Below are 17,819 nucleotides of genomic sequence, written 5' to 3' on the forward strand. Positions count from 1 at the left end.
ACTTCCTAGCAATATTGATAATTAATATCAGATCAACTGCACTAACAATACCACATGTTGTTTCTACATTGATAATTTTTTTAACAGACGGTAGAGTAATGGTTGGCACATGGCCATAATACGCTACCACAGTCAAGCTCACAAGGTTTATCACAATATTTCAAAAAAGGTTTGACACCCGGCCGCTGCAGCGTGCTTGCTAAATTTAAAATCGACTCAACACAAATGACACAAATAGAAGTAGTCCTGGAAGTACGCATCGCCATCGCCTCATTTTAAACATGGCGGCCTCCACGTTTTTGGATGTTTTGAGGTTCGTGCTGAAAAATACACTATTTTGGGTAGCATCTTCGCTCATCCTGGCGTATGACATATCTGAAATTTCAGCAAAAGTAGCACTCAGCTTGAAGATGAGTTCCTTAGTGGAAGTGACAATGAAGTAAGTTGAAAATTGCTTTTGAAAAGTTGCCCCACTCGGCATTGCTGCTATAGTATATCCATGTCTGCTAATGTACAGTCGTCTGTTGACAGGATGAACAAAGTGATGAGGATGATTTTCACCACACAAAGCTGCTGGATGCCATTAGGTCTCTGGGAGGAAAAAAGTACGTCAATCACAGTGTGGTAGATGCTGTTTGAAAATATGTGTGTAATTCACGTACATTCTTTCCATTGTAACATCTCAGAAGGGTCACCCAGAGGACTGAGCCCAGCCAGACAGTGTCGGAATATAATCTGTCACAAGGTATGGTAATTTCTCTTCTGCTGTCATTGTTGCATTGTGACCTATGGTCAGCATATATGATAGCATGAAAGGAACATAAGTCCATCAAGTAGTTATACCCTTGCAGCATTCGCAAAATTATGTATTGCATTTTGCGTGATTATTCGTTATTTCTGTAGCGGAGAAAGAAAAAGTACCCCCATGGCAGCTGCTGATGAACTTGAAGGACAGCACAGAAGCCCACCGTCAAACGAAAAATCAGATGCGGTCTATGAGTCGCAACGCTGATGTGATGCCTTTGCCATTGCCAAAACCGCAGCAAGAAAGGGTGAGTTCCAGACACAGTGTGACACGAGAAACGTCCTGAGATGCATAATGAAATAAATAGCAGATCCTGAAGAATACCAAACTGTTTATGACGCATGGGTGCTAAAAGCTCGTTATGTTTACATGTCTGTATGTTACTCATGCATCCAGTAAGGGGTCAGCTTTGTGACGGCAGCATTCAAACAGTATAAAATATCATACTTTTGTGGATTGTAGCCAAATTGCGCATCTTGATCTCATTTACCAGGTTAAACCTTACATGCTGCAGACCTGTACCTAATAGCAACACTAAAGTTATTTGACAGACAAGTTCTGTAGTACGGAGGTGTGTGACTTGAGGGCTATACTTGATAGTGGGTGATCCCGGGGAATGAGGAGGAAAACAGAATGCCACAGCATGAACCCTCAAAGCTCATGACTTCAGTGTACCTGGCTAAGAAACTGCTGGTTATGCGACCTGACCAAAAGGCATACTGTATGCATTATTCCGTCAAAATATTTCCACCGTGTTGTCGCGTGTGATTTTTGCTATGTGTATTTTTATTGCAAGTAATACATATGTATCTGGACATACTACATTTACATATAGCCACTGTTCTTGTGACATGCATGTGAACATGTGAAAGATATTTGCCTTGAATTTCATTATCACACCATCAGTATTAATCCACCTCTGCTCCTGAAGTGTTATCTTTTTCCTAAAGCAGCGTGGAACGGCTAAAAAAAATGGAAGTAGGAGTAGAAATTAGGATTACGAGTCCTGCTGGGATTCACACAAAAAGTATGATTGCAGTGCGTCACCCTGGTGTGCAAGGAGAAGTTTCAGTCTCGCGGGTCATAAACGCCGCTTCCATACTAACGTCACTCACGTGTTCACGTGGGGTAGTTGGCGTTTCTTTTGTAGCCACTTCCATACCCTGGCAGCCAGTCTGCTACGTCATGTCGGTTGCACCATAGCGAAGGGCGAAGCTTCCTTTTCCTTTATTTATTTTTGCGGTTGCGGTGTCTGACGTAGATCAGTTGACCTGCCGCTTCGCTTCCTTCCGCGACACTAAAAGTGTTCTGCTGACCTGAAGTCACAACACATGAGAGGAGCTAGGAGAGATCGCTGCTGCTGTGTGCACTCTTGTAAACTTATTTTCTCAGTAAATGTGGGCTTCCCAGAAGAAATATTTTGCGTGACAGTTCCTGGAGGTAGTATGGCTCACGTCAAGGTTAACTTGAACAATGCTCCAGCCTGTGAAGTGGGAAGACAGCCACCCTGGCAGCGCCTAGCAGAAAACGCCTTCGTAACGAGGGTCAGCCCTCTAACTGGAATGAGATCACCCAAAAATCTGTCCGCCGTTATTTCTACTAAGCACCACTAGGGTCCGCAGGCCGGAATGGCATTCAAGTTAACTCTGATGCGAGCTGTACATTCATGTCATGTAGTAAAAAATATATGTTCGAGCTGCTTTCCATGCTCTTTTTTAAGACATCAGATCACATCCAGCACTAGACACCTCTTTACAATAAACGAATGCGAATATTCGAAATTTCGAATGTGAAACAAATATCTCATGCTATTCGAATGCTATTTGCAACCTATTTTCAGTATTCAAAATTTTTGAATATTTTTCGACTAGTACTGAAGCTAGGCATCGCAATCGCCATTCTGCAAGTGGGCTTCGCCTCATTCCATCCAAGAGTTAGGTGAAGCCCACTTCACGTTACCACAATTGTTGTTTTGCTGTGCGGCTCCATCCTGAAAGTCGGCTTCACCTCATTTCACTCAGTGTTTGGTGAAGCCTGCTTTACACTGTTTACAATATTCTGTCACCGAAGTCTACAACTTCTGTGTCCTCATGGTCAACCATGGGCACTCCATGTTCTAGTAAATGTACTCCGAACTTTCAGAGTTATGTTCAGTACAGATGGAAATATGTGCAGTTTCTAACAAAAAGTACAGGAAATTCACAATGTAAACATACGACTGAGGAGATGTCCACAAAACAGGCTGCATCGAACATGGACTAACTCGCAATGCAGTTCATCTCACTAATGCAGTCTACCATACACAACACAGAGGGACCCTTCTCTCACGATATGTTATGCTGGGTGAAAAGGTTCACAAGTTTGGAGCAGAACATCATCAAATGAGCACAACACCACAAAATGTTTCACCGTGAGGTATTCGAAATAATTCTAATTGGGCCTTTTCTGATTATTCGAATTCGATTCGCCGTGTGAGGAAATGATTCAGATTCGATTCGCAGTGCAAGTGAAATATTCGTAAACTATTCACAATCAAAATTTTGCTATTCGCATAGTTCTACTTTACAGTCCTGCTAAGTGTGTGACCCTCCACATTGAGCCAGAGGGGAAGGACATGGTCCATGTTACAAGAAAACTGTCTTTTGATGAAAGTACGACGTTTGTGTTCCTTCAATCAATTATTATGAATGCCTTACATGATTTACAAGTAGCACAGAAACGTCATGTGTAAGATTTATGAAAAGCTGTCTCACGGCATGCCCGCTTCTCAACAAACAGATTGAACGTCAAGTGGCCTATGGCAAAGTGGAAAGGGAGGTGTCCATGTGGGAGCCCATTGTGAAGAAGAACCGCTTGGTACGCATACCTATACGCATAGCTTTCAGTTATCATGCATGAAAATTGATAGTGTGGAATCTAACTGAACTGTTTTTGGAAATTGAACCAGGCTGAACAGATGGTGTTCCCTCTGACGCAACCTGATCTAAGAATGCAGCCGACTGAAAAATTTGTTCAACGCTTCAAGGTTAGTTATGTGCATACTGTTTACATTTTTTTATGCTTTTTATTTCACGATTGTTCAGTGGCAGGCGTCAGAATGTTCTTTTTTCGACAATACGCTCCTTTGAGATTCCGTAACGTCTTTTTCTGAAAGATGCTCTTGTTTCACCAAAAATACAGCCAAAAACAACCCTTGAGCTGGAAGTTGAGAAGCTGCTGAAAGGGAGTGATCATGTTCTGCATGACAATGCTGAGCTCACCCCTGCTGAAGAAAGGGCTCTATTAGCAATGAGTGTTGAAGAGGTAAGAAATTGCTTTCATGGGGGCTTGGAAGAATTGTTCCCACCGCTCCAGCCTGGTTTGGCTCGATTTTTATTGCCGCTGATAGGTTTGGTTGGGGAGGTGGAAGCACCCAAGTTTAGTACACTGTGTTTTGAGGGGAGAACACATTTAGGCCACTCAAGGGAAGGAAGCATTTGCCCCAGTGTTGAAGGTGGGTGCTCGTTGGAGCCGTGTAATGGCGAGGCAATGAATAAGATTGCATTCTAGCTCCTTTTTGTGACCAGCTTTAGGGCGAATGGCAAATTACTGTCTGACACACTCAAAATAATGGGAACAGAGTTTTTATGTTGCTTGTGAGTAGAGCCTGAAGTTTTAGGGCTTTACCCAATTCTTACCCGAATTTGCACCCCGAATTGAAGGTTCATCCTTTATGGTGAAACCCGATTTTTACCCGGCAAATTCCCCCCACTGGGATGTCTGTAGGAATGCATGAACATACTTGTTTGGCAGCAAATGCAGTTACATCACCGTTTCTACCAGACCATTACAGTTAGTTTGAGTAACTGAGCCCGATTTCTTAAGGCTCTACTTATGAGTGACTAAGGAGACTTGAAACTTTATCGAAGCTAAGCTCTGCAAGTGCAGAACAGTCAAATGTGCACATGTTTGTTATGGTCGATAGTGCACAGTGTAGCAATCATCACTTCTCACGGTTACAGGGTGATGCACCTCCTGCTCAGTAAAGGCTGTTTTGAGTTCACTTTTGGGGACACTAGTGAAATCATCCATTTATGGTCGTCAGTGTAATCCCGAAAGAGCAGATACATACTACTGAAGCCCTTGGTCTGAGCTACCACTGGTCTTATGCACACTGTTTCAGATAGCCCTTTAAAGCAACTTTGTGGGACTCCTGGTAGGGTTGACCAGATTCACCATATGTCTCATAACATTTTTGAAATCATGCGACATATTTCTACGGCTTACAAGAGCAGTTGTGACTTTGAATACAGCGTGGATGCTAAGCTCTGATGCTAACATCTTTTTTTTTTTTTTTTTTTTAAGGTTTGAAACAGTACTTCATTACATTCATTTTTCAGGAACAGTACCGTATTTATTATACACCCCAGTTTTGATGCACACATTATGTAGCCGGCTTATGCTCTACGGCACAGCCTTATTACCACAAAGATTTAAAAGAAATCAATGCAAGAGAGGTTTCTATTTTGCCTGGCTCAGTATTGAAGATGAAGAATAAGTGGAACTTCTGCACAGTGTTATCTTGCTGAACTCCCTATCATTGCGATGCTGCTGCTGAACTTTTTAGTGTGGTTTGACGGGGAATTAATTTAGTGGAGGCTCCAGGTTGGTAAAACATTGTACCTGATCCATTCAGTGCAGAACCTGGTTGTTCAGCTTTGTTTCTACATGAGAAATGTCTGCACGGTGCACATTAAAGTCTGTCCATGCACAAAAGCGCACACTCCCATGCTAAGTTTTATTAGTGATTTACATTCACTAAGGGTATTATATCTTAGAGGGTGTCTGGATGATACAAATCTTTAGTGGTATGCTTCCTGCAAAACGATACACGAAGTTAGTACTATAAGCAATATGTTTTCCCATTTTCTTCGAAACACTCGTCAGGTAGAATTGGTACTGGTCGTGATGCTGTCCTTGACACAACATACCCACAGTGCCACAGTGCGACCACAGCAGCCACTAGCCCTAGCCAGAAAAGTGGCTGTACAAAGATTACTTCTGTGATATGAGTGAGGTCACTGCTGTGGTCCAATGCTATGACATCCTTGCATTGTGGACTGTTGTCGATCATGCCTTGCTTGTGGTCCGATACATCGATTTGAATGCTTTGAATTTGTAATTCCTGTGCACAAGAAGAGGCAAGATACTATTTGGAGACTGCTAGGCAATATTGTTGTTGTCAAAAGTATTTCACTGTGCACAAGTAATGATATACCAGCTGCTGTAAAAGCAATTTCATTACAGGTATAAGGTAATCCAGAGACTTTGTAAGGCCAGTGTGCCAACTTTACAGGCGATTATTTGTGTCTTTGGCTCCAGCACCCATTTGACTGCTACTACTACTTACTACATTTCAGGTGTGGTGTGCACGTACCTTGTGTACCATATTTGTAGAATCACATTGTAGTACAAGGTCGTCTTCCTCAATAGACGGTCGTTTTCCAAGGTCCTCAAGTTCGTTTTCCTCAGACGTGATTACTCTAACTCCTGCTTCTCCCGCGTTCAGCGGATGTGTCGGAGGTGGAGGTGGAGGTGGAAAAGTAATCTTCCACCTACGGAGTAGCAAAAGAAGAAGAAGAAAAGGGAAGATGGTGTAAAATGTAGTAGTGTGAAGCGATACATTTGAAATAGGAAATATGCACAGGTCCGTACCATTTTCTTCTGATCACTCGAGCCCTTGTGGAAAGCCAAAGTTTCTGCACGTCAAGGGGCTCTCGATTTCGGACCCGTATGGCGCGGAGCATGATTGACGATTTTCTAGGCCGGCAATTGCCATCGTCTGAGAACAAAAACTTGGCCATTAATGTGGTAGAAGTGTGTTTTCACAATTCAAATGTGCGGAATAACAGTACCATTGTAAAATGTGATGCTTATCCGTGACGTTTCTCCAGAATCTAGGAAGATCTCTGCGGGGCAGAACTTGAATTCTGGGTCTCTGGTAAACTGCAAAATAGTATCTTCATTTATTTTTGTGTTTTCCTTTACATGATATATGTGAGATAAGGGAAGAAAATTACCCTGATGTTGACTATCCTGGAACAGCGATTAGTAACTGCAACCGTAGAAAGATACGGGCCACTATGCTCATTTTGTTGCGCTGCTTCAAATTTTACACTGTCCTCAGGGCTGCAAAGAATGAGATTACACGATTGTTTGAGTACAGTTTGAGTTGAGCTTGCTGGAGCTCGTGAAACCTGCAAATGTGAGAAGCAGAGAACGGAACAGAACAAACAACAACTTTAATGGAAGAGGAAAATTATCAGTGTTAGTGCAGGACAGCAGGTCAACACTTGCAGGCCACTGCTGCCTATGTGCCATGTCAGGTTTAAATGATAACTAATTTCTAACCTCTGGACCTTTATCAGCATTGAGTTGGCGGAAAAGTGATGTGACTGACCATTAGGCACTTTCATTAGCAGTAACAGCATGAGCATTTTCACCAGAATTGAAGTGCAGGTCCTGCCTTGGGTATTGGTCCTTTTCCTTTTCTTGCTCTTCTCTCTGGGCTATTTTTGCAGATTGCAATACACTCTGCAATTTTCTCTGCCTTTGACAAAGAAGTTGTATTTGCCATGGCTTCACATTGCTAACAAAGAGGAAGAAGAATGCCCTTGTAACAACAGACATGTGGCAGGTCTTCTTCTTCCTTATTTTTCTCTACCTCTAAGCTGGCACAGCCTGATAAAAATAAAAGCTAAAAGAAAAAGCTGCTATAAAAAAGCTAAAGATAAAGAATAATAACAAATTAATTAATAATAAGTATACACACATCAAACTTCCAAGCAGTAAGGTACATTGCACGTAATTCAAAGGAACTAAAAATTGTAAGGGGTTGTTTTAGCGATGGGTTATTTATTTCTTCCGGAGAGTCGTTAACATGTTCCAAATTTTGATAAATGTCAGTGATGGAGAGTGCTCCTGCTTCTGGTAAACTGGTTAACAGGTTGCAGATGTGGATAAATCATATGAACTGGCAGTCTTCGAGGAAAACTACTTTGTAACTTATTTGTCACATTAATTGCATTGAATGAGGGTTGAATGTGGGAAACAAGAAAATATGCGCACAGTACACTGCGAATTACTGAATTATTCATTGTGTATGTTTCTGGTGTGCCCAAGATACAGATTTTGTTTCTGTCTTGTGTTGTCTTTCCTTGGCCAAACAAAACAGCAAAAATTCCTAAGTTGGAGCTTTGTTAACTTAGGCTCAGGAAAGACACAATGAGCTGAAAAAGATGAGAGCCCTTTTGTCCTACCAAGAAATGAAGGCCAGAAGACAGAACAAGATTAAGAGCAAAAAGTAAGTACTAATGCTCAAAAACAGGTTTCATTGACTATTTCTTGCTAATTTTTTGCTTGCTTAACACTTTTTTTATAATCACAATCACTACATTTGGGCCAGGAAAAGCACCCATACTTAACTTGTTGCATATTATGCTTTAGGTATCATCGCATCCTGAAGAAAGAAAAACTGAAAAACCAGATGAAGGAATTTGAAGAACTGAAGGAGAAAGATCCAGAACTTGCTTTGCAGAAACTACAAGAACTGGAAAAACAGAGAATTTTGGTCAGCATTACTGCACTGCATGGCATCCATATTTACAGTGCTGACCATGATGTTGTTTATCTCATCCTTCCAGGAACGGGTATCCCTGAGGCACAAAGCCACTGGGAAGTGGGCTAAGCAACAAATGCTTAGGTCGAAGTACAATCAGGAGGTGAGAAATTGTTCAACATGTAGTGTTCATTTTTTCAAATGACGTCATCCACTATTACATTCAGTATCACCAAAATGCTTAGGTCGAAGTACAATCAGGAGGTGAGAAATTGTTCAACATGTAGTGTTCATTTTTTCAAATGACATCATCCACTATTACATTCAGTATCACCAAAATGCTTAGGTCGAAGTACAATCAGGAGGTGAGAAATTGTTCAACATGTAGTGTTCATTTTTTCAAATGACATCATCCACTATTACATTCAGTATCACCAAAATGCTTAGGTCGAAGTACAATCAGGAGGTGAGAAATTGTTCAACATGTAGTGTTCATTTTTTCAAATGACATCATCCACTATTGCATTCAGTATCACCACCAGCAATGGGGTAGAGTATCGCCCCTGGCGGTGAAACTCCCCATTCATCATCTCGTAATAAAGTTGTTGTTGTTGTTACATTCGGTATTATGAATCATGACTCAGTGAAACAAAGTGGAGTGTCCTACAAACCTGATGTGTTTGTGTTTGCATGACCTTTCATTGTATTGCTGTGCCTTTCAGAGTAGAGAAGCACTCCTCAAACAACTGGAACTCAGTCGACAGCTCACTCGTAAGGTTAACGTTGCTGAATCGGAAGACGAAGAGGAGGAGGACAGCGTTCCTGAAAAATCCACCGTGCCAAGTGAACCAAGCGGTCTCGAGTCTACGTTTTTTACATCTTCTAATCCCTGGTTAAAAAATCTGCACACCTCTGTCAACGTTGACGGTGACGGAAGAGACGGCACACCAAGTGTTCCCACTCAGGGAGATGAAGATTTGAGGGAAGGTACCAATGAGGTAGATGATGTGGCGAGCACCGAAGTGGGCAAGGACACAGGAAAGGTGGCTAAGACAGATACCAGGAATATTGAAGTAGTTGATAAGCCTCATGGTGAAGATGTTAGCAGTGAAGCAGATGCACTACGCACTAGTGCCTCAGATACAAAAGAAGGAGGGCAGCTGCTCGAAGCCACTGGAAAACACGACAGTAATACAGATGAAGAGTTAAGAAAGCGAAATGTGAAGAAAACTGGAGGTAAAAGACGCGTCACTGAAGAAGTGTCTGAGCCATCTGGGGTGCGTCCTGCAGATCCTGCGAGCAGTAAAAGTGCAGGGAATACCAAAAGAAAAATGACTGGGAGACAGCGGGAACAAAATGGGCAAAAAGGGAAGCCCGAGGAGTCGTTGAACTCAAAGTCTCGTAAAAAAGCCCGTAAGAAAAGTGCAGCTAAGAAAGTCAAAGGATTTTGCGAAGGTACTGCTGATATTGATGATCTGTTTGACAAGCTCCAAGACAAAAATACGAAGAAAGTAGCTTCTGATCATCCTGTTGAGGACAAAGAAAGTGACGACGAGCAGCAGTCGAGAGCCGTGACAGAGACAGGTGCTGAGTCTCAAGTTAACGTTGAGCCAATGCTGGACGAATCATTAACGAGGAAACGGACGTTAGAAGACCTAGAAGACGACGCAGTGGAGGTTGTGGAGCAGGAGAGTGCGTCACCAGTACAGCAACCAGCAAAAAGCGATGACCAGAAGGAGAAGAAACACAAGAACGTCGAAGTTGATCCAACAAAGTTCATGGATGTGACACCCACTGCACTCAAGTCGAAAGGTCTTGACCTTCAAGGTCCAGGTGATGAAGTGCTTGATGACGACGAAGAGGAAGACCAAGCAGTTACCATCAGCGAAGCTTTTGCAGATGATGATGTCATCAGTGCTTTTCAGTAGGTACCCCATGTTAATATCTGTCACGAAATTTTCTTTTTCTTTAACACTTATATTACGCTAACATGTATCACCTTGTGTTATTCCTACGTGAGTCTGCGCCATACTATAATATGCTCTCAGGACTTTCCTGTGGTTGTGCAGAATCCTGCAGAATTGCCAATTTTCTGTGCAGTTTAAAGCCGAAGCAAATATGAATGAAATACTAGTTATGTAACCAAAATGAGTACACATGCAGCATGAGGCAGTGCTCACAAAACCGTCTACACTCACTGTCTGTAAATGAGGTGAACAGCATTTCCTTCTGTCCGAGGAGAGGACGAGGGATAGCGAACAAGAACTTGATACGGAGACTTGGTCGCCTTCTTCTATTTTGTTCTTCAGTGTAAATGTAACTTTAGTGCTTCCATGCTATAAGCAGCTTCATGTGTATCAATACTCTGTAATAATGGCATTTTATCAAATGTTTTATATTCTTAATGTCTTTATAAGAGGTCCGAGGTGCATGGAGACACTGGCTAGGGACATGCTCCCAATGACATTAGTGTGGTCTTGTCGGCCACTTTTGGCTACGTTTGTTTGGTGACTCTTATTTCTTATGCTTTTCAGAGAGGAGAAGGAAGCTCAAGTGAAAAAAGATATGCCCGTTGGAGTGGACAATTTCCTCCCTGGTTGGGGTTCCTGGGCTGGTGCAGGCATTCGACCAGACAGACGAAAGCAGAAAAGGTAAGTCGGTGGAATGGTGTGTATACATGCTCCACGTGATTGAAGAGATGTGAAAGGGAATTACGAGTGGGGAAAACTGAAAAATTGTGGTTTCTGGTGAAACCAAGATGGGCTGGGAAGCACTTGACGTAAATTATCTTATCAGTTCCGCTCACTTTTAAGATGGGTGTATTTACGAGGTATGTTTAAAGCGTCACCTTGTTATTGTGCTTTTGCTGCAGGTTCTTCCAGAAACCTCCACCTGGTGCACCACGAAAAGATCACGATCTTGGTCATGTCATTATCAACGAGAGGAAGGATGAGAAAGTGGCTGCCCACCAGGTTTGTTTTTTACTTCTTCCTGCAAGTACCTCTTCAGTTTTGTTTACCGTAATTTCACGCGTATAAGCCGCACCGCAGATAAGCCGCAGGACGCGTTTTTTGGGACGTTTTGAAAATTTTCTGGCAGATAAGCCGCACCCGCAGATAAGCCGCGGGCAGTACGAGACGACTGATTTGTGCGACAAAGGAGACCATAGAGAAGGCCATAAACCCTGTGGTCCATACTCCGGGATCGGCACAGTGTACAACAGAGGAGGTCAGTTCTGGAGTTCTACCAAGATCGGATTGTGCCCTTGTCGGGTGTTTTTCGTGGACTGATGGGTCAGTGATCTTCCAGAAGATGTGAATCACTGCCACCACTTTCCTTAAAGCTGCTTGGGGGAATGCACCAGGAAGATCAATCTACAATGTGGACCCGTCACTGTTACGCACTGTTCGTGCATCGGCAGGGCAGTGCTGTTCCAGAGACACTGTCGGCCCTTTCGTTAAAATCGGCGTATGGGGAAAATACCAGGAAAAAATAGTCATCAGATAAGCCGCACCGGTGGATAAGCCGCAGGACGCCCGTGAGAAAAAAAAATCGCGCATAAGCCGCGGCTAATACGCGTGAAAATACGGTATTCTTCTTTTCGATGTTCTTTTTTTGTTTGACTGTGGGTACTACACATCTTTATTGTTTCATAAGCTACCGAAGCCTCCAATATTAAAGGTAGCCTGAGGGAACAACCTGCAGTGTTGACATGCACTTTGTCTTCTCTCATCGCTTGAGCACCCTGTTCTAGGTCTGACTGTGCAGTAAACTCTGCTGTATGTGTCGTTTTCTAGGCTTTCATTCATAGAGGTCGATCTGCTAAATGTATAGCTATGAAAACAAATGTGAGGCTAGAGAAGTTTTATTATAAGTCTGTGCAGCCATCATTCTCATAATGTGTAAGCATCTTGGGGCCAGTGCTCTTGAATGACACTGAACAACAACAACCTTATCTCGGTGATGAGTGGAGGTGTCTCGCCACCACATACAATGCTCTACCCCGTCACCCACAGTAATTCTGTTGAAATCTGCATTGAACACTTCGATTTTCACCATCACGAGCAACATCACATGTGTATTCCTATGTGTAGCTGCAGTGCATTTGTACATGGTGCTTTAGTACACCCGTAACTGCACACTCCGTTATACTTTGTGCCGAAGGTTCTTCAGTATGAAGTGTGTCCACGAGGCTTATTTTGAGGGGTGAACAGGTACAAAACGTGTGAGGCAAGAAGCTCTTTAGCTGATTCATGTGCACTTAACCTTGATTTTGAACCCACATTGGTGTAGTGCACACTCTGACGGTAAATGCTTGACGTGGTAATCTCAAGCACTGAAGCACAGAGTTTGAGACACAAGAAAGGCATACAAGCACTGCATCCTTTGTGTAGGCATTGACTGTCTTTCTACCCCACCCTGTGTGTTGCTATCACTTTGAATGGATCGCCAACAGGCCCCACTTCTAACACTTTGTTTTGATCAGTTCGTTAGCATAGTGTCTGTGCTGACTTGACACAAAGAGCATCTTTTGCAAAGGCTTATGTTTTCTGTTGTATCGCAGGTCAGCAAACTACCTTACCCCTTCAACAATGTGAGCCAGTTTGAAGCAGTCATCAGCCACCCAATTGGCAATACGTGGAACACTGAAATGGCTTTCCGGGACTTGACTCAACCACGAGTAATCACCAGGCAGGGTGCAATTATAGAGCCTATTGAGGCGTCCAACACACTTTTGAAGAAAAAACTGCGTGCCAGAAAGGGTCTGCCTCAAGCAGATGGGAGAAAAGCACAGAAAAACATTGCACAGCGGAAGAAAAAGTAAACCATGTGAATCATCTGCACATAAAATGTATCAACTGACACATCTGTAATGTTCTTTGTGTTCAAATTAGCGCAGGTCTTTCACAGGGTTTCCATGAACTAACATTGGTATGGCCCCCCATTAGGTATTTTTGTAGCATGAAAAACATCAGTACATAAGACAATGTTACCAGTGACTGTCCCAACCTCTTTGGTGACATACGGTGCAAATCAAGATTTTTTTTTTTTTTTCCCTTTCTGCAGAGTAAGCTAGCATCCATAGGCCTCACAACGCTCTAATTTCACAGTCGACTAGAGAGTCTGTTGCACAAAATTTGCTTGGAATGTCAAATTTTTCTTTCGAAACCATTTAAAAGGAAAAATATGCAAATCTCAACCAGGGGACCAAGCATCACTCCCTGAGACATGCAGATGATGCACCAGGTTTTTGGAGTTTCACCCGATTCTTTCCCGAGTTTACCCGCCGAATCGCACATTTAGTGATACGGGTAAAACCAGATTTCTCCCCGAACCGGGGGTACTTTTGTCACGCGGCGCGGAAACACGGCGCACGACTGCGGTTTCTGGAAGAGAGGGAGGGAGCACCGGCGGAAAGAGGTAGGGTTGCAACCTTACGTAGTGAAAAATACCGGCTGAGGGAGAGGAGGTGGAATAGAGGGAAAGGAGGAAAGGGAAGTGGGTGAGGGGTGGAAGAGCACACACAGAAAACGAGAGAGAGAGAGAGAGCTCAAGATAATATGAGGAAACATATGTTCCTGTGTGTAATAATAATGAAGAACTAAGGAAAGAACTGGTGACTGCAGAGTTGGGTCTATGCTCCAGATTTATTCAAGCTGTAGTGGAATGTTGAAGGGAAAACCCCGCAAAAGCCAATATGAAAGGTATTGAGCCACAAATACCGGCAAAAGGCCGCCGGTATCACCTTCCTACCGGCAACCGGTAGAGCGAGCAAAAAACCGGCCGTGCCGGCATAATACCGGCCTGGTGGTAACCCTAGAAGGAGGTGACACCGCAGCCGTGAGGGCCGAGGGCGAAACGCATGGGACGCACTTTCCCCAGCGCGCGCCAAAACGTCGTGCACGCCGTGTCCGTGTCCTTGTACGCGCAGCGAAGAAACGCCCGCGGACTACCACCCGAAACGCATAGCGAGCGACGCGTGCCAATGTTGCCACGTTCGCGGATCACAAGCGTTCGCGCGCGAATATCAGTAGTCGACAGACTCCTGCGTGAAGTGACAAGTTTTCTGAGGTCACACGCACGTACGCCGAGCGCGCGTAGAGAAATCGTCGGGAAAATGCTGCGGCGTGTATGGCTTCCGGTAGTTCGCGGTGTTCCTGTAGTGGTGGCGCGTGTGTCGCGCCCATTCGGGTTGGCTGTACCGCCCCGTGGACGAAACAGCGCCAAGCAACTTAGTCACTTAGTAGCATAGATAGCTCTGAAAAAGAAAGGAGTCAGGAGCCTAAGTAAGCAGAATTGTCCGACGATCATTTCTCCCACTTCGACGCGGAAACGAAGACGAAAGCGCTTCTTACGTGTACTACTTACAGGGGTACATGTACTTACGTGTACTACTACGTGTACGTAGACTTGTAACAGCGTCACATTAAGTGAAGTAGTACGTTAATTCATGTGCAGGTTTGCATCACCATGCAGATTTGGACTACCCTTCCGCACAGTGCAGGTTTGAATTTCCATAGACATTTTAACACAGTCCTCATCCTGTCGCAGACAATGTGATTAGTACTATGTTTAGAAGCCGTTTTCTTTTTACATTTGTTGTATGTATAACGAACCTGGTAAACCCGATTTTTACCTGTATCGTATGATATCAGAAATTTTACAGCCGAATTCACCTGAATTGGATGCTGATGTTTTCCACCCGATTTTTACCCCCGAATTTGGCAAAAAAAGATTTCCCGAAAACCTCAGGCCCTACTTATATAACTTCCTGTCATAGCACTTCAGGTGATACGTGGTCTTGAATTCCAAGTAGGTTGTCTGCAGATATGGTGGCATTCTACAGTAGACGGTCATGATTCGTGGGTCGACTTCGTAGGAGCTCGTGCCGACATCTGTCTAAGGGCGTGCAGGAAAAACGGCCAGACAGCACATCTACTGCCAAGGATAAGAAAACAGGTCACCTCTCAGTCTCTGGACAGTAGGCACCAATCAACCACTAGCGCTCTCCTTTAACTCTCGTTTAATATTGCTTATTTATGCTAGTCATACACTTTTAAATATTGTGAAGAAGAACCATCACCTCCTGGAGGAGCGTTGTCTCCGAACGGACCTCCGTCACCCATCCAATCTATATATTTTCTAACATATACCGGGTATTTCAGTTAAATCCCTCGGCTAAATAATTCGCGAACCGGTGCACCAATCGAATAACTTTCCTTTTTACAAGTATCTGTCCAATACGGCCTACAAAATTCGCACCACGTGAATGAGCGGGAGGCGCTCATTATTTAAATAAAAATTCAAATGAGTTTCTTGAAAAAAACGTAATTCATTGGTGGATAAGGGAGTGGAAGAGCGTCCTTTTGCGCTTCACCGCGACAAAAATATGTAAACCGAAACTAATTAATTACTGCAAGAAATGACCCGCTCATTCATTCAACTCATTTGAATTTTTATTTAAATAATGAGCACCTCCCGCTCATTCACGCGGTGCGCATCTTGTAGGCGGTATTGGACAGATACTTGTAAAAAAGAAAGTTATTCGATTGGTGCACCGGTTCGCGAATTATTTAGCCCGGGGATTTAACTGAAACACCCTGTATAGCCTGTAGCTTGTGAATATGTAAGGATATGTAGTTTAGTAGCTTATGTAACATATTGTCCAGTTATGGAACTGACAGGCACGAGCACTGTACGGGGACCGGGCTGGACAGGGTAACATACTTTTATTTTCATTTTTTTGCGGGCCGGGCTGAGGCAGTACATTGCAGGTCCTAGATCAGGCTCTAACCCGTGTAACCCCACTTTTTGCTAGCCGCGGTGAAGTTTTACAACTCACTTCAGTGGGCCAGGTTGGGCCGGGTAGCCTACAAATTGCTCGACCCGGACCGAGAAACGTAGGAATTATTCGGGCTTGGGCCGGGCCCGGGCCAAGTTGTCGGAACGGACTCGGGTAGGTAAATCTAAGAAAGGCCGTGCTTCAGCAGGGCCTGGGCCTAAGAATGCGGCCCGTGCAGTGTACGCTACTACAGTTTGGCTCTGCGCAGGGGATAAAGAGTTAGGAGAAACCACGTGTCAAAGTGTCTGTTCGCTCACAAGGCAGCAATAAGGGGGTAAAATACGGGGGTAACAGCTTGGGTCCACAGAAGAAATCACGTGGGCCTCGACCTTGAAATGTTACTCCGTTATTTAGGAGAGGGACCAATGAGGTCACTCTAGTAGGGAAGAGATGGAAACTGGGGAGCTGCACAGACATCTGACCTACTTGCATGGTCTATACCGAAAGGATTGATGAGGCTAGAGGACTGAAGAACAGCCTGTTAGACCCTGGGAACCCTGTATAGCATCACACACACACACACAAAACGGATGTATCGACACCAATAGACCTTTTTCAAAAAGCCAGCGCCACCTGTGGCACCCAAGGTCCCTCTTATCGTTATGTTTGAAGTTGGCGCGCTCCGGACGTCACGAGTCTGCGCGTGAAAAGCATCTTGGTAGGTCGGGGTTTCAAATACACGTGGCGATCGGCCTTCGCGCGAAAGCTCGTTGCGAATCACGAGCGAAGTGATGCATTTAACGCGCGTTGCGGAATATCGTTCAAGATCTGGGCTCTGGTCTGCCTGTAACGCTTCTAGAGTGCTTCACATGCTTGGATATTTCAGTGCGTGGTCCTCTAGCTGCAATTTACTTCATGTGTGAAATGGATACGCATGAACAATTGTTGGTTTTTGGAACTGTACTTTCCAAGAACTGCATAGATGTGGTACTGGTACAAAAGAAACAGGTTAGGTCAAACTTCGCATTATTACACTGTCACGTGTGAGTTATCCAGTAGTGACAACAAGGCCTGCGCTACCATCAGTGCCAGTGGTAACAGGCTTCGCTTTGTACGGGTATATCAGGAAAAGGCATAGCTAAGTCAGGCGCACTGGTGCATAAGCCGCAGCATTGCATCGGAAAATCTTTTTTGACATATTATGCGCGTGAAATTACTGCAATTTGAATAGCTACATTAAAGGAGAAGCAGCCATCATGCGCAGTAGTTTCGCTTTACAGTGTATTGTCACTGCGCAAACAAATTTAGAAGAAGAAAAAAAAAAAAACTCCCAGAGATAGAAGCCATCGGCCCGGCCTGATCTCCTCGCGTGACGTTCGCTTCCCTCTGTCTTTTACACGCTTTTTGAAGGAGTAGAGCGTTTCTTGAAAGGGGGGGGGCACTCTACAAGTCAGCTGCGCTCGACGTTCTTTCACAAGAGCTCACGTGATTTGTTGCACAGCACCCGCAGCCGTAAACGACATATTTATGGAGGGCATTCCAGTGCTCCTCTAAGAGACTAAGGCGGCACATTTGCGACACCTTTGGCTCTCAAATTCGTATCAGCGGAAGGAACTGCAACCAATTCATGCACT

At 44.0% G+C, this 17,819-nt stretch overlaps 2 protein-coding genes across 2 annotated transcripts; one reads left to right on the forward strand and one right to left on the reverse strand.

Moving 5' to 3' along the window:
- Window positions 1-240: 240 nt before the first annotated feature.
- On the forward strand, window positions 241-13,267 carry LOC135400812 (U3 small nucleolar RNA-associated protein 14 homolog A-like). Its single transcript, XM_064632736.1, has 15 exons — window positions 241-313; window positions 388-439; window positions 532-605; window positions 687-745; window positions 904-1,052; window positions 3,584-3,661; window positions 3,753-3,830; window positions 3,986-4,108; window positions 8,053-8,147; window positions 8,291-8,414; window positions 8,488-8,565; window positions 9,125-10,326; window positions 10,937-11,053; window positions 11,275-11,374; window positions 12,967-13,267. Exons 1-15 carry the CDS (start codon window positions 282-284, stop codon window positions 13,225-13,227), a joined length of 2,622 nt encoding a protein of 873 aa, XP_064488806.1. The 5' UTR covers window positions 241-281; the 3' UTR covers window positions 13,228-13,267.
- On the reverse strand, window positions 5,631-7,494 carry LOC135400817 (uncharacterized). The gene is made up of 6 exons (XM_064632746.1): window positions 7,288-7,494; window positions 6,865-6,973; window positions 6,700-6,790; window positions 6,500-6,626; window positions 6,222-6,399; window positions 5,631-5,969 (listed from the first exon to the last, which is right to left on the reverse strand). Exons 1-6 carry the CDS (start codon window positions 7,419-7,421, stop codon window positions 5,688-5,690), a joined length of 921 nt encoding a protein of 306 aa, XP_064488816.1. The 5' UTR covers window positions 7,422-7,494; the 3' UTR covers window positions 5,631-5,687.
- Window positions 13,268-17,819: the final 4,552 nt, after the last annotated feature.

This window comes from Ornithodoros turicata, chromosome 7, assembly GCF_037126465.1.
Source record: "Ornithodoros turicata isolate Travis chromosome 7, ASM3712646v1, whole genome shotgun sequence".
Classification (NCBI taxonomy): Eukaryota; Metazoa; Arthropoda; class Arachnida; order Ixodida; family Argasidae; genus Ornithodoros; species Ornithodoros turicata.